Genomic DNA, 13,457 nt, shown 5'->3' on the forward strand with positions numbered 1-13,457 from the left:
ACTCGACGTATTACGTTCTGCAGTGTAACTCGCATGATTCGCCGGCGAGCTAAATTTGCATCATGAGTCGCGAGTATTCGGGCGTTATCGCGGTGCTTCTCTCCGATCATGCGACCTTGAAACGATCTCATCGTTCGCCTTATCAACGCGACGTGTTTGTTACATTGATGCACATCTCTACGTCGCCCGTCATCCTGTCTCGTTTGTTGCAGGTATGCGAGGAGCAGAAGTGCCAGGACGAAGTCTTTCCTCTGTCGATGAATTACGTCGACAGGTTCCTCTCGATCTGCCCGATCAGGAAGTCGCAGCTGCAGCTGCTCGGAACGGCTTGTCTGCTGCTAGCATCGAAGCTGCGCGAGACGTCGCCGCTCACAGCTGAAGTCCTTGTTTTCTACACCGATAATTCCATCACTCTTGACGATCTTTGGGTAAGTGAACACAAAAGAGAGCAATCGAACGATAAATGTGTTCGACGACCGTCATTCATTTTCGCGATTGACAGCGATCCTTCGATACAATATTTTGTGCAACAAGCGTAGCGCTATTTATGAGTTACGTATTAACTTTTTGACCCATATAGACGTAAATCGCGACTTTATCTTATCGCGAAGTTCTGGTCTTTGCAACAAGCGAATTATCTAAAACTGACAATCAACAAAGGCTGACAATTATTAAATATTAATCAGACGACGTATAACGCAAAAAGTTTATTTTTTTTTAATTTTAATCCGACAAAAATATTCACGTATCTTTGTTTATATTTTGCTAACAACAAAGGCTTTCAAAATATATTACACAACTTGTAAACACGTTACGGATCGATCACGAATAATATCGCACGATTTTTTTGACATGTGCGAACGAATAAAATACACGCACGATACCGCTACTCGTACGTAGGTACTCCTTGCTCACTGCATAATTCACCAAGCGTTTTACTAACGCAGCGAGAGATCAAGGAAACGGGCTACCGCGAGCTACATCGTTGCCGCGATCTCGAGAACGATCGACGCCAAGCGCGATTTTATTGCGTTGTGCGTGCAAAATGTGGAGTAACGACCGGCCCGGATAGAATGCACGACGAAATCGCATTTGCGATCGGCTATCCACGAATCTATATATGTATCTGGGCTGACGGCCGGCGAATTTAAACTCATTCGTAGATCTCAAGGTGTTAGATAAATGTAGAGACAGATGCAAATTCTTCCACGCAGTCCTTAAGAACGAACGACGATATTCAAAGCGCCATAACGGTCTCCCATAAAACAGATGTCGTAAATATTAGTTAAAGATACTATTGACTCGTTTTTCTCTTCTTAATCCTGCTTTTACTAATCTTTAATAATAAAATTTTACGAGGCGCAGACGATATAACTATGTACAGGGTAATTTAGACTTATTGCACGCCTCTCTACGATATTTTGCAACATTTTCGTTCACATGTTAACTTGTTTGTATGATTTAAAAAAATGTAGATTTAAAAGTTTTTGTTAGAATTTTATCTATGCTATTGGAATTTTTAAAATGACTCATTGATTGCTTTTCCCAAAACGTTTAAATGGCTTTTCTTACTATCAGAAATTTATTAGTACTATTAGGATTTTTAAAATGACTAATGTTTCGTTATGAACGCTTTTCCTATATTTCTTCAATATCTTTGTCTTTGTCATGCTGAGATATCGGAACGACTTAATGTTTCATAACAAATAGGTTTTTCTAATCGTCTAAAGATTATTTGTTTTTCTCTTCATCGATACTCATCTTAGCTGTTTACGTGATTTCTCTGCCTTCATATCAATATCATGAAACTTTTATGGGAGAAATTCGAGGCGCGATCGGTGACAGTTTGAATTAGGTTTCTGGATTCGTATGGAATCTGCTCAGTGTTGTTATTTTTTATACAGTCCGCCTTGACAGAACAAAACCACGATATTTGGGGTTCTTTAATTCCACATCGCGCGGGGTAGACGGGGGGGTTTTAGCTCACGTTTAAGAATAGAGCCTGCTGTTTGTTTTCGCGATCATTGACCTATCATACTTGGTATGTACATACTTGAGCCAGTATTGTCGAAAGACGACCGATTGTATGATAACATTCCTATGATTTGCAAGGAAAACAATTCGGTAATCCATAAATGCTATAAATTTTTGAATATTACAAAATGCGTACCGGCTCGAATTAAACGCGTCAAACAGTTTTGTAGAAACGGAAAAATCGGTCTGAGAATCCAAATTGAATCTTTAATTTCTGTAAAGATAATATTTTAAGTTTTAAGAGATAAGTAAAGAATGTCTGTTAAAAAGAAATTATTCCTTTACTGGCAAGAAGTTAAAAATATTAAACCTAATCAGCTGTAATAATTGTTGTGACGGTTTGAAGTAATCTATGAAATTATAAGATAAAAATTATTTATGTGAAATCTTGAAGAAAATGCGAGATTGTTTTATTCTTTAAAAAAAGAAAACAATTGTCCCTGAAAACCGGTCTCGGAGCTCACAAAGATTAAAGACGCATATTTTGTTAAATGCGTATCTCTCGATCGCAATATCTTCCTGTTTCCACGCTGTGAGAGCGGTCCGCAAGCGCACACATGTATCGTGTAAAGATGCAACGAAACGTCGCGTCGAATCGCATTTGTTAGGAGGCGAGCGATATGACTTGTCCAGGAGCGTAATTTTAAATGCGAGAAGATCCAATCGACGGTGACGTGGCTTCGTGGACTATTTTGGGCCATGCCAGGCGTTCTTTGGTTATAATGGGATGGCGATCGTCTCCCGTATCTCTCTTTCTCTTTGTCTCTCTCTCTCTCTCTTTCTCTGACGTCTCTTCGCCCGCCTCTTTCGCCCGCACTCTGACGGCGCACAACTTTTTTTGCGATTTCAAAAATTAAATATCCTTTCCTGCGCGTTCGTCTCGCACGTTTCGCAGAGAATCTTGCGCATGATTGGACACCGCCGTCGCAATCATTATCGCCATCAGCTAGACAGATGGAGCAATTAATCGTGCATTGATACTCTTTCATTGGAATAACCGTTTAAATACCGTCTTCCACGGTTTCTCAGATGTTAATTATATTGATGATGAAACAAACCCGATCGCGACATTCACGCCAGAAAGGTGTTTTAAGAAAAACAATTGGAATTTGTGAATGAATTCCGGATTTAAGTGGATTTTATTCAATCAGGATGAAAAGAGGCAAGTTTTTGAATATGTAGAATTTATTATACAAACAGTTGCCGTCTAATAAATATGCGAATCGTAATAAGCGAAATTTTGCGGAAGATACTTATTTATATCTCCGAATATTCCTATTTTATTTGAATGAACTTTAAAACGTATAAAATTGTTGATGAAAGACGTATTTTTACAAAATTTATTTCATAATTTAAATAAGTTTTAATTTCTCAACGTAGTAATAGATTTAACGATACGATAGTGATGTAGCATTAAATATGTATTAAGTGACAGATTACTAATTGAATAATCATTAATCAGATAAAATTTTTAAAAGGAAGATAAACCAACCGAATCACCCATTAAGACAACATTGTAAAATGTCATTACGTTTTACAGCAATCTTAAAAACTGTGATATTATTCAAGGAATTCGAAGTAAATTTAGACTGTGAATATAATTTGTAAGATCCACTTTGCATTTAAAATAAACCTTACAAAATTACAGATGTGATCATCTTACTTTAAATGCAGCACTTATCTATTTCTTTCTTCATTTTTTGGTTCTTAAAATTACAACTCACTCGGAGTTTTGGAAAATTGCTGTCACTTGAAAAGATTTCTGAATGACTTATCATTACCGTGTCACGTAACGCAAGGATTATTCTACCAGCTTTATCACGAATCATACTTTGTTACTCCGATCGCGCGCTCTTCGACGAAACGTGAGAATTACATCAGCGTTTATACTCCTCCGTTTTACGAGAGTACAAGGATATCTCGTCATCACTAGCGTCAGTAGCGTATCTACCGATCCCGACCTAAATCATCATTCCTATTCAAATCACAGACGCCGATTTTTTGTGCGCCCATTGTACGTTTTCAGTCGCAAAAAATTGTGCGCGATATCGGCAATCTCATCCAATATTTCGTTTCTGATGACTTTCAAAAAATATATTGTAGTATTATTGACCTTGTAGTATAAAATTGCTCTCTTGCCGAACACAAAGAACTCTTCACTTCAATAAAAACGACAAGCGTTTTCGTTTTCATCGGATAGTTTCATATATGCGATATCGAAATACGAATTTTTCAAACATTTTAAATTATTCCCGAATTGATAGATGCTTATACAAATTTTTACTTCGGAAATTTTCACAACTTAAGCGATAAATATTCATACGCGTTTCCTCATTGACGCCCCACTTGTCCTGTTGCATTCTCGCCACGGTAAACTACGATAAACCGATCTCTTTGCAGAAATTATAATACCTCGCTTGGCTGCCGTGCGACGTGAAACGTAAGATGATAATATTCATGTCGAGTATTGGGTGTCAAATTACGCAGAGTCTAGCCGTCGTGGCGGAAAATGCGCTCTACGATCGCATAGCTTCGATTTCGATTAAAAAATTCAATTTAATTTAATTTTTTTGAATTTAAAAAGAAATATCCAACCCTCAAAGAAATATAATTTAAAGGGAACTCGTAAACTTACCTGCGAAAGAATCCTTAGACAGAAGGCATGCGGCGACGGCACATCTGAATCATTCTATACTCACAATCAGCGACGTACTCACGCTGTCACAGAAGAAGCATGTTTTCTCGCCTGCTGTTTAAAAAATTCCATTCATCAGTTCCTCTGCCCTTCGTCGAAAGGGTCGATTCCTGTCTCGTTCGACGACGGCCGTTTTCCCCGTAAATTGGATAGTTCCTGCAACTTGTGCAAACAAACCGGCCGACCGGCACGCCGTTGTCTACGTGAAGGGAACAGGCTTTGTGAATTTAAATGCTCTCTGGTCGCCCGAGACACGGTATGGTCGTCCGTATGCACGGTGACGAATTCCGTTTCTCTCACAAGGAACGCCGAAGAGCAAGAGAGAACGAGAGAAAGAGAGCGCAACGGCTCTACGTGCACCCGGGCAAACACGCGATAGCTCGAGCAAGCCTAAATAGATAACAGCTGATACGGGAAACGGTTATTTAATTTTCAGCGATGCTCTCTCAGCCTGACATACGCCGCGCGCGGTGAGCCGCCTTTCGATTACGTGTGTGCGAACGTACGATTCTCGTTTAAACCGCCGTCAAGGTTACGCGAAATTCCTGCCTCGCCTACTACTGGCTTTTAAACGATCCTCAACCTTCTCAAGTTGCATCTCTGCTTCGTTACCGGTTGAGATACGTTCGCTTTTCTTTCCACGATGGACAAAAATTGAAAAAAGTATAAAATTTTGAGAAGTACTATTTTCTGCAAATATATTTATATTCTGAGAAAAGATAACTACTTGACGAGTCATTGTAAACTTCTGTTTTATTCATTGCAGTAAAAGATGTAATAAAAATATACGTGGATGCTGAGCATGAAAGAATCTTTTGCGTAGATTTCTTAAACTTCTAAAAATTTAGGTAATCAAACTTCGATTAATTAAATGCAACGAAACAAAAGGACTAAATCCTAAATTAGGGAAAAAAGGTAGCAGGCGCGTGGTTCAAAAAGTCACACTTGTTGCCTGTCGCGTGCGATTGCGGTTGAGTTGTTAACGAGATGTTAAAGGGAGTGGAACGGTGTTTCGGGTGCAACGGCAGGTGAGAGCGAGAGGGAGATAATCGGCGCGTAAAACAGTCGAAACGTTGGTTGAGAGAGTAATTGCTGTTTTTTGAGGGCAATTCAGCGAGGCCGTAAACCTCGCGCGGCCGCCGCTGGTGCTTCACGCTCGCTGCTTTCTGAATCGTGCAACACGTGAAAAAAGTGACTAATCATCGATAAATAAACAGGAAAGTGCCAGGTAAGGGCGTGACGCACCTGCATCACGGTACTATGCACACGCGGTCAAAACATACTGTCGGAATGAATACATTTTCATCGAATCCACAGGTAGAACCCGGAACGCACGCTTATCTATTCTGTCGCGATTGAAAAATGTCCACGAGTAGTCAAAAAGTCACTCTTTCGTTATGATTAGTAATAGTTGCATTAATAATCTTAAATTAATAATATTGTATTCCTCTGACTTTACACACTTATCTTAATCATAACTGCAAATATTTGAGTTCACGAGTTAAAGTCTCCGAATTAAAAATTATCCGTGATCTCTTCTTCAATAAAATGTCTATAGAAATAATAGCAGAATTTTCGAGAAAATTGAGAGAAAAGTAGATTATTGAATATAAAATTACAGAAAAAAAGAATAGAGCGTCCAAATCAGATACGAAGCCAAAGTGAGACAAAATTATCTTATGTTAGTATTTTTCTTAGAAGTTAGAATTTCTTCTTTGTTTGTCTAAGAGAATCCTTGCAAGTCTCAACAGTGTGAATTTTGTACAATCAATATAACAATAATCATTATTTTACATTAATATTTAACATTCAGCACAAAAAAAGTGGAGAATATAAAACACGCCTGTACACCCTACAATGAGCGAGAAACCGAAAGTCAGCTCGTCACGCTTGAATCGCATTCCGAGACACGCCGTGCGCGGCGCGATATTACATCTAGCGCTATGCGAAATGCATATCTATACAGATCGTCTATACGGGGACTCGTATTCCGGCCGGGTGGCTGGCGATGTGTGTCCGCGGGAGCGCGCGGGTATTGAAAACGGGGGGGAAAGCAGGTGAGGGCCAGGTGCTTGCCGCGGAGTATAGTCCTTTCGACGGGGTGCACCGGGCCCGTGCCCGTCGCGACGCCCCGCGGCAGCTGTGCATCTGCTGCGCGGACCGGTGAATATGCACCCCTTGCCCGAGCCATGGCAGGGGTCCCCCCTTGCCCCCCCCCCTTCTCCCCGCGAAGTCAGGAAACCCCGTGGAAGAAAACGACGCGGTCCCCCGTTTCTCCCGTTCGACGGAGACTGTCTACGCATATAACGGGCGCGCAACACGTGCGAATTTGTATGCGCGCATCGCGTCGCTCGGAAGTACATGCGTGAGGATAGGAAAAGGGGGAGGAGGGGGGAGGTACCCCGGGTGCAGCTGGTGCCTCTGACCCCTTCCTCCTTCGGAGTTTTTGTTAAGAGAGAGACCAGCCTCTCTTAGACTTCGCGAAACTCAAGAAACGCGTCTCTCGAGTTAGGAGTACTTTCAGCAGTATCGATATTTAAATGTCACCTTAATTCCTAGATATTTCAGCTTTTTCTGGAATTGATAATTTAGTTTGGATATTTGATAAGAATGGTATCAGTGCTTACGAAATTTTTTCTGAATCATAATTCTAAGATTACATATGTTTTCCATTATTATTATGATGCGATAATATAATTATCTATATTGATTTTTATTGAATTATTGTGATTTTTTTTATTATTATCTGATAATATTTTTGACAATCTAAAAATCTAAGCGTTCTACATCCGATTGGTATTGCCTTTAATTTTTTTATTTTACTTTTTGATTATAGAATATTTCAGAATTCTTTAATTTATCTTCTGACAATTTTTGGACGTGTTTGAACAACATTTCCAATATAACAAATTTATGACATAGATAAGCCGAAAATTACATCAGAAAATTAATTCATGCACTTCCCTCCATCGTCGTGATCAACGATCTTATCGTCGCGATAAGCGTGATTAATAAAATTACATGCGAATAAACGTGGACTACCGCGAGCTTCAATTTGCTGAATCGATCTTCCGATAATTACGCAAAAGGAAAGAAAAAAAAAAGAGTTGTGCACCTGCCGCCACTATTAGATGCAACAGGCCACAGGCGAGCGACGAGTTCATTTGCCTTCGCTTTGTCTTGCACAAGCAGAATGTCGGAAAGCAGCGCGTTTGCGCAGTTGTCTTGTTTTTCATGCAACACTTTGATGAACCGAAAACACAGGGATCTGGGGTTCCGGGGTGCTACATCGTATTGCAGCTGCCCACCTGCCCATGGTAATTAAGCGAGCACGCGACTTACGCGCATATGCGCCTCGTGGTTCTTTAACTCGCGAATGCTCACGCCAAGAAACATTGTGCTGTATGGAAGAAAATTCACTTATTATTAATTGCCACAAAATATAAAAATAAATATATAACAAATTAGTTTAGCATTAAATCAATAAGACATAATAAATATATTTATCTTTTTGTATAGAACAAAAATTTTTTGTTACATTTTAATAGAAATATTAGATTCTATTTCGATTATGTTGATGACAAATATTATCAATGAAAGATTAAAAGCATCATGCTTGAAACACAATTTGTAATTTGCAACAAAAATGAGGATGTGTTAAAAGAATTTGTTCTTGGCTTCGCCTCTTCTTGTAGAACAAAGTAACATCAGAAATTACTACAACTCGGGATATCGCTACATGTTAGCCGCCACATGTTACCGTAACCTGTTGCATCCGCAACAGGCACCTTGCGGCCCTTGATCCATCACACACCTTTTCCGACGTGTCCTACCTTAAGGTGGACGGACGACAGGTGCGTCACGTTTTTGCTTCCGTTTTGGACGAAATTAGGACGGAGAGTAATGAATGTTTCGAAACATCGCGTACAATTATGCGCATTCACGATGTTGAAACTTTTACGCATCGTCAACGTGCATCGTAATATTCAAAATACGTAAATATTAACGTACCATTACGCAATATTACTAGAATTAATATAAATTCTAGCTGCTCAAAATTTATTTGAAAGAAACTTATCGAATTTTATTTTAAAATTCCAAATCAACAGATGAACGCGCAATGACAATACGCGAATCGTACGAGGAGAATCGCCGGAATGCGATAATTTACTTACGAGTGGCGAGTACAATCGTTAAGAAATTCATCCAATGAAAGCTTCCTATTTTCATTATGCATAACCCGTTCGCGAAACGCACACTGCTCACGACCCTCGATCATTCGCGAGACACGAGGCGTGCTTTACCTCAAGCTCGCTGTCGGGCGACAGGTGCGTCGCACGTTCGTTTCTGAATTTCTTTTTCTGGCGGAACTCGAATAAAAGAGACTCATCCCCAGACTGCGACCGGCTCTCTCTTCTCTGTTTCTCTTCCTTTATCTTCTTTCTTTTTTTCTTTCGGTTGTCCTCTTCTCCCGCGACACGGAGGAAACGCGGCCTTTTGTCCCCGTGAATTGGCGACTTGACCTCGGCTACTTTTCATGAGGCGAGTGTAACGTTTGGTGGACACTTCCAAAAATACGTCTTCCATTCCGTCAATTTATTACTGTTGTTCTCGCATTCTGCAATAGACAAAGTACATAGAGAATTGAAATGCACACAGTTTTAGGAAACATTTAAATAATTTTATTAATTGAGGCTTAGCTCACCAAAGCGATAGCTTACGTCAAACATTAGATTCGAATCTTGGATAACAACTACAATATGTAGGGAAAAAAAAAATTATTTTTATAACTATATTCTATTTGATATTTACAAAGTGCGAAATGTTTTGCCGCCTTATTGAAATTAATCGAAGTCTTTGTTAATTATTTACATTTTATCAGAACTAGCTGAAGCTTCGATTCTTTAATATCGAATCTTCTCGCAACGTATTCGCTGAATAAAAATCGGCTCCGAACTCGTTCGTCGAGCTATCGTCAATGTCGAAAGGAACCGCGATAGTGCTGACACATCACCAGATACACGGCGAATTATCTCTTAACGACGTAGTGCGACGTCGTGAGAACGTTCCGCAGGCGGTTATGCAAAGCAGTGAGAAACGCCAATGCCAGACAGAAGTCGCGCACAAGAGGGGGCCCTTCGGCGAAACAGTACAGGGGAAGCAATTTTGTGCCCGTCCCTTGATCGGAATAGAGAGTAGAGCTTTGATACAGTTCATTCACTATTTCATTTCCAATCCGCGATCTGGAATTTAAAAATTAATCATGACAGTTGATAGTCGGATAGATGCTTAATTATTTCACTCGCGAACGGCAATGCGGAATTTAATCTGAAATTTAATCGTAGAATAAAATAGAATATCTTCTAGCGATTGTGCAAAAGCCTTGGGGAAATTTTTGGCATGGTGGTTTAATGATTTCTAGCGACTAGAAAGTTTGCCTTGCGAAAAGCAATGCTTAAAACGGCCTCGAGGCGGTCACCGCTCCGCCTGATGATGCTCTCACGGCGAAACTATGTCTAATGCTCGTACGCGTACGAAATACACCGTAGTGACGGTGCGACACAATAGATCGAGTGTCGAATTCGAGAGGAGAGTACCTGCGTACGTATCTCTCTCTCTCTCTCTCTCTCTCTTAAACGTAACTCTTTGCAAAAGTGTCCGATCGAAACGGACACGGTTTTCTGTTTTTCAGCGAGACCGGTTATGAAGAAATAGTAGAAATAATAGAAGGCTAAAATACATTAACATTTTTATTAATTTATTCATTTATATAGGAATATTTCTGTTACACGATATCATCAGATTATTCATGTGCACATTACTTTACAAAATTTTTTAAAAATATTACATTATTTCTTAAAAGATAAGTTACACGATATATTAATCAAAACAGGAGTTAAAATGAATTAATTGCCGGAAATGATCTATTGCCGGAAGAAAGATGGATTTGTTCTCTCGACGGACAACAATATACTGGTCGCGTTAGCCGACGTCAAATATGATTTACGACGTCATCACAAATCTCCATTTGTGCCGTGACACTCGCTTAATAATATGACTCAAGCAGGCTTAATTAAGGTCTGCCAGGAGCTTTCCAGGAAAATATCGATACGCATGTGTATACCTGGTGTACGGGTACCCGCATGGCGATCAACGAGCCAAAAAAAATTTGTCTCATTACGGCAAAATTAAGAACGATTAAAACGCGCCTGCCTCCAACGGAATACGATGAAATACCGTTATTACAAAAATTAAGCGAGCGAAAGTGTTATAAGATATTAAAATGAGTTTGTGCAACGCTCATTTATCAAATATCTGAATGATTAATTTACATCGCAGAAATTAATTTCTAATTGTAGAATAATAAACTTTTTAGCTCTCAAGAGATTTTAATGCAATATTAATTTTTTTTTAAATCGATATTTAATGGTAAAATTTATCTTCAAAAAGATTTCTCAAGACAAAGAAATATTCTTTTAATAAAATCACGTTTCTTTATATTTGCTCTTATGTTTTTTTTTAGAAAATAAAATACAAAGTCTAAAAAAGTAACTCGGTAAAAATCCAGAATGATCGCGAGCTCGTCGAGCATCGAAAGCAAGAACAGCTTATTCTGACTTTTTCGCAGCGCACATGGTGGGATTTGGTTATGCCTTGTGCCACCGATACGTCATATCCGCACTCGAGGCCAGCGCGACACAACGGCGAAAGAATCGACCGCCTGTTGGTTTAGAAGTTAGAAAGGCGTCTCGTGATATATCGCGTGGCCTCGACTTGGTCAATATTTACGCAGATCGACGAGAGGAAGCGAATATTTTGATGTGATATATTATTCATAAATCCCATATTTTTATTATATAATAAATATTTTACTATTTATTCTATTATTCTAATTATTTAATTGTGACGTTCAATTAATTTTTTAATGACGAAGCATTTGATATAAACACGTGTTCAAATGCAGGCGAATATTAAAAATTGTATAGTACACATATATTTATATCTGTCGCATTCGTATTCAAAAATATTAAAAAAAACGAAATGTTTAGCTCACAAAATTAGAAAGTTAACTCACACCGAATTATTTAAGTCTTAAATATCTATAATTGAGTAATATTCCAATCGAATATTTCTTCTTTTAATTATATAAGCATATCGTATTTATTTTGTCTATGTGAAGTCAAATATATTTAAAAAATAGGAATTCTACAGTATACAGAGTTATAAAAAAACATTCGACAAAGAGATTTTTTAAACTTTTGCATAAATCTATTGCTACAATCATAGCGATATTTGTCAGCAATTTAAGATAAACATCGCTAGCATAAAATGGAATATCTCCATTGCATGTTACAAATCTGATGATAACAAAAATATTTCTGTATAAATGAACGAATTAATGAAAATGTAAAGGAATCTGTTATATAATATATTCTAAGAACTTAGGCAGGCGCAGTCTTCACTCTCTGAATGGAGAGTCAGTAGTTACATCCGGTGCTACGTCAGACGCGTCGAAGGCAAATCGAAGTCGGCAAATCGCGCCTTTCAAAAGTAACATGTCGTCGGTGCAAAGATACTTTAATTTAACTAATTATTTCCTTTTTTATCAAGCATAATTTTTTATGTTCGACAATGGCGACTTAATTAATTGCACAGGTATTATGTCGTTGGTGAATTTATGGTTTCCGTGGAAATTAAAAGGATAAGAATCAAACAGGTTATTGATAACAGAAAAAGGAAAGCTTTGTACGATCGTATCAACGGTCATAACTCAGAACCTGAAATTTAAACCAAGCTGAGGCCCAAAGACCCAGATTGAGCTATCCACGAGATTTTTAGACAGAAGACATACCTGATTTAATTTTTGTTGCTTCGCGCGGTTTAGCATACAGATCCAGGATTAATTGCGAATTCATTAAATCGTCGTCGGCGGGCTTATGGCTTCTGTGAAAATTAAAATCCCGCCGGTCGCAGAAGAAATAAAAGACGGCTGCGAGACCGGTCGTAGAGTAGTGTTCCGGTCCCAGCCGAGACGAGGAAAGGAAGAAGAGGTTTCTTATGTGCGAAAAAGGACCCGGGGTATGCTCCGGTAACCGGAGCAGATGTGTCCCGCAAAAGGCGGTTCCTGGAAGTAACCTCGAGAAGAGCCGGCCCCATTGGCGTAGCCGACGTCAATTAAATCGAATCTCCCCGGGGTTCTTCGAGGGGGCCTTATAGGAAACCCGCTTCTTCCTCTCGCGACGAGAGCCCGACATTTTCGGCTATCGGCGCCCTCCATAATTAGCTTTATGTTGGCGGCGAACCACTGAGATCCGTGATCAACCGCGAGACGCATGATTAGGCTAAAAGTTTATAAACAGAGGACTGGCGTTAAAATTACAGCCTGTGCAAAAAGGATTAAATTATATATATAGTGTTTGACACTGCATTTGCCGCGTAAAATATGAAATAAATTTTAAATAGACTTGTAAAGTTTATATGATCCTCGGATTCATTAAAAAATTTTTATACTTATTTATTGTTATTGCTACTATTGTTGATACTCTTATCAATTCTGACATTAATTTATCTTATATAATGTAAGTTTTTTTTTTTTTAGATATTCACAATTGATTTTCTAACCACTAAAAAGAACTTTTGTCAGACTAAAATATATTTGTGCATCCATTAATCTATCTTCCTACCTGTCGCGGACAGAAATGTCACTTACTACCTTTATTCTAATCGC

The 13,457-nt window shown here is 38.8% G+C and overlaps 1 protein-coding gene across 2 annotated transcripts in view; it reads left to right on the forward strand.

Annotated features, from left to right (window-relative positions):
• CycD (cyclin D) overlaps positions 1-13,457 on the forward strand; it is a 36,333-nt gene that overhangs the window by 7,005 nt on the left and 15,871 nt on the right. For both annotated transcript variants that reach the window (XM_067356531.1, XM_067356532.1), the window contains exon 2: positions 213-428. In XM_067356531.1, the coding sequence (XP_067212632.1) occupies positions 213-428 (216 nt within the window). The remainder of the gene's footprint in view (positions 1-212; positions 429-13,457) is intronic.

The sequence above is a fragment of the Linepithema humile genome, chromosome 6 (assembly GCF_040581485.1).
Source record: "Linepithema humile isolate Giens D197 chromosome 6, Lhum_UNIL_v1.0, whole genome shotgun sequence".
Classification (NCBI taxonomy): Eukaryota; Metazoa; Arthropoda; class Insecta; order Hymenoptera; family Formicidae; genus Linepithema; species Linepithema humile.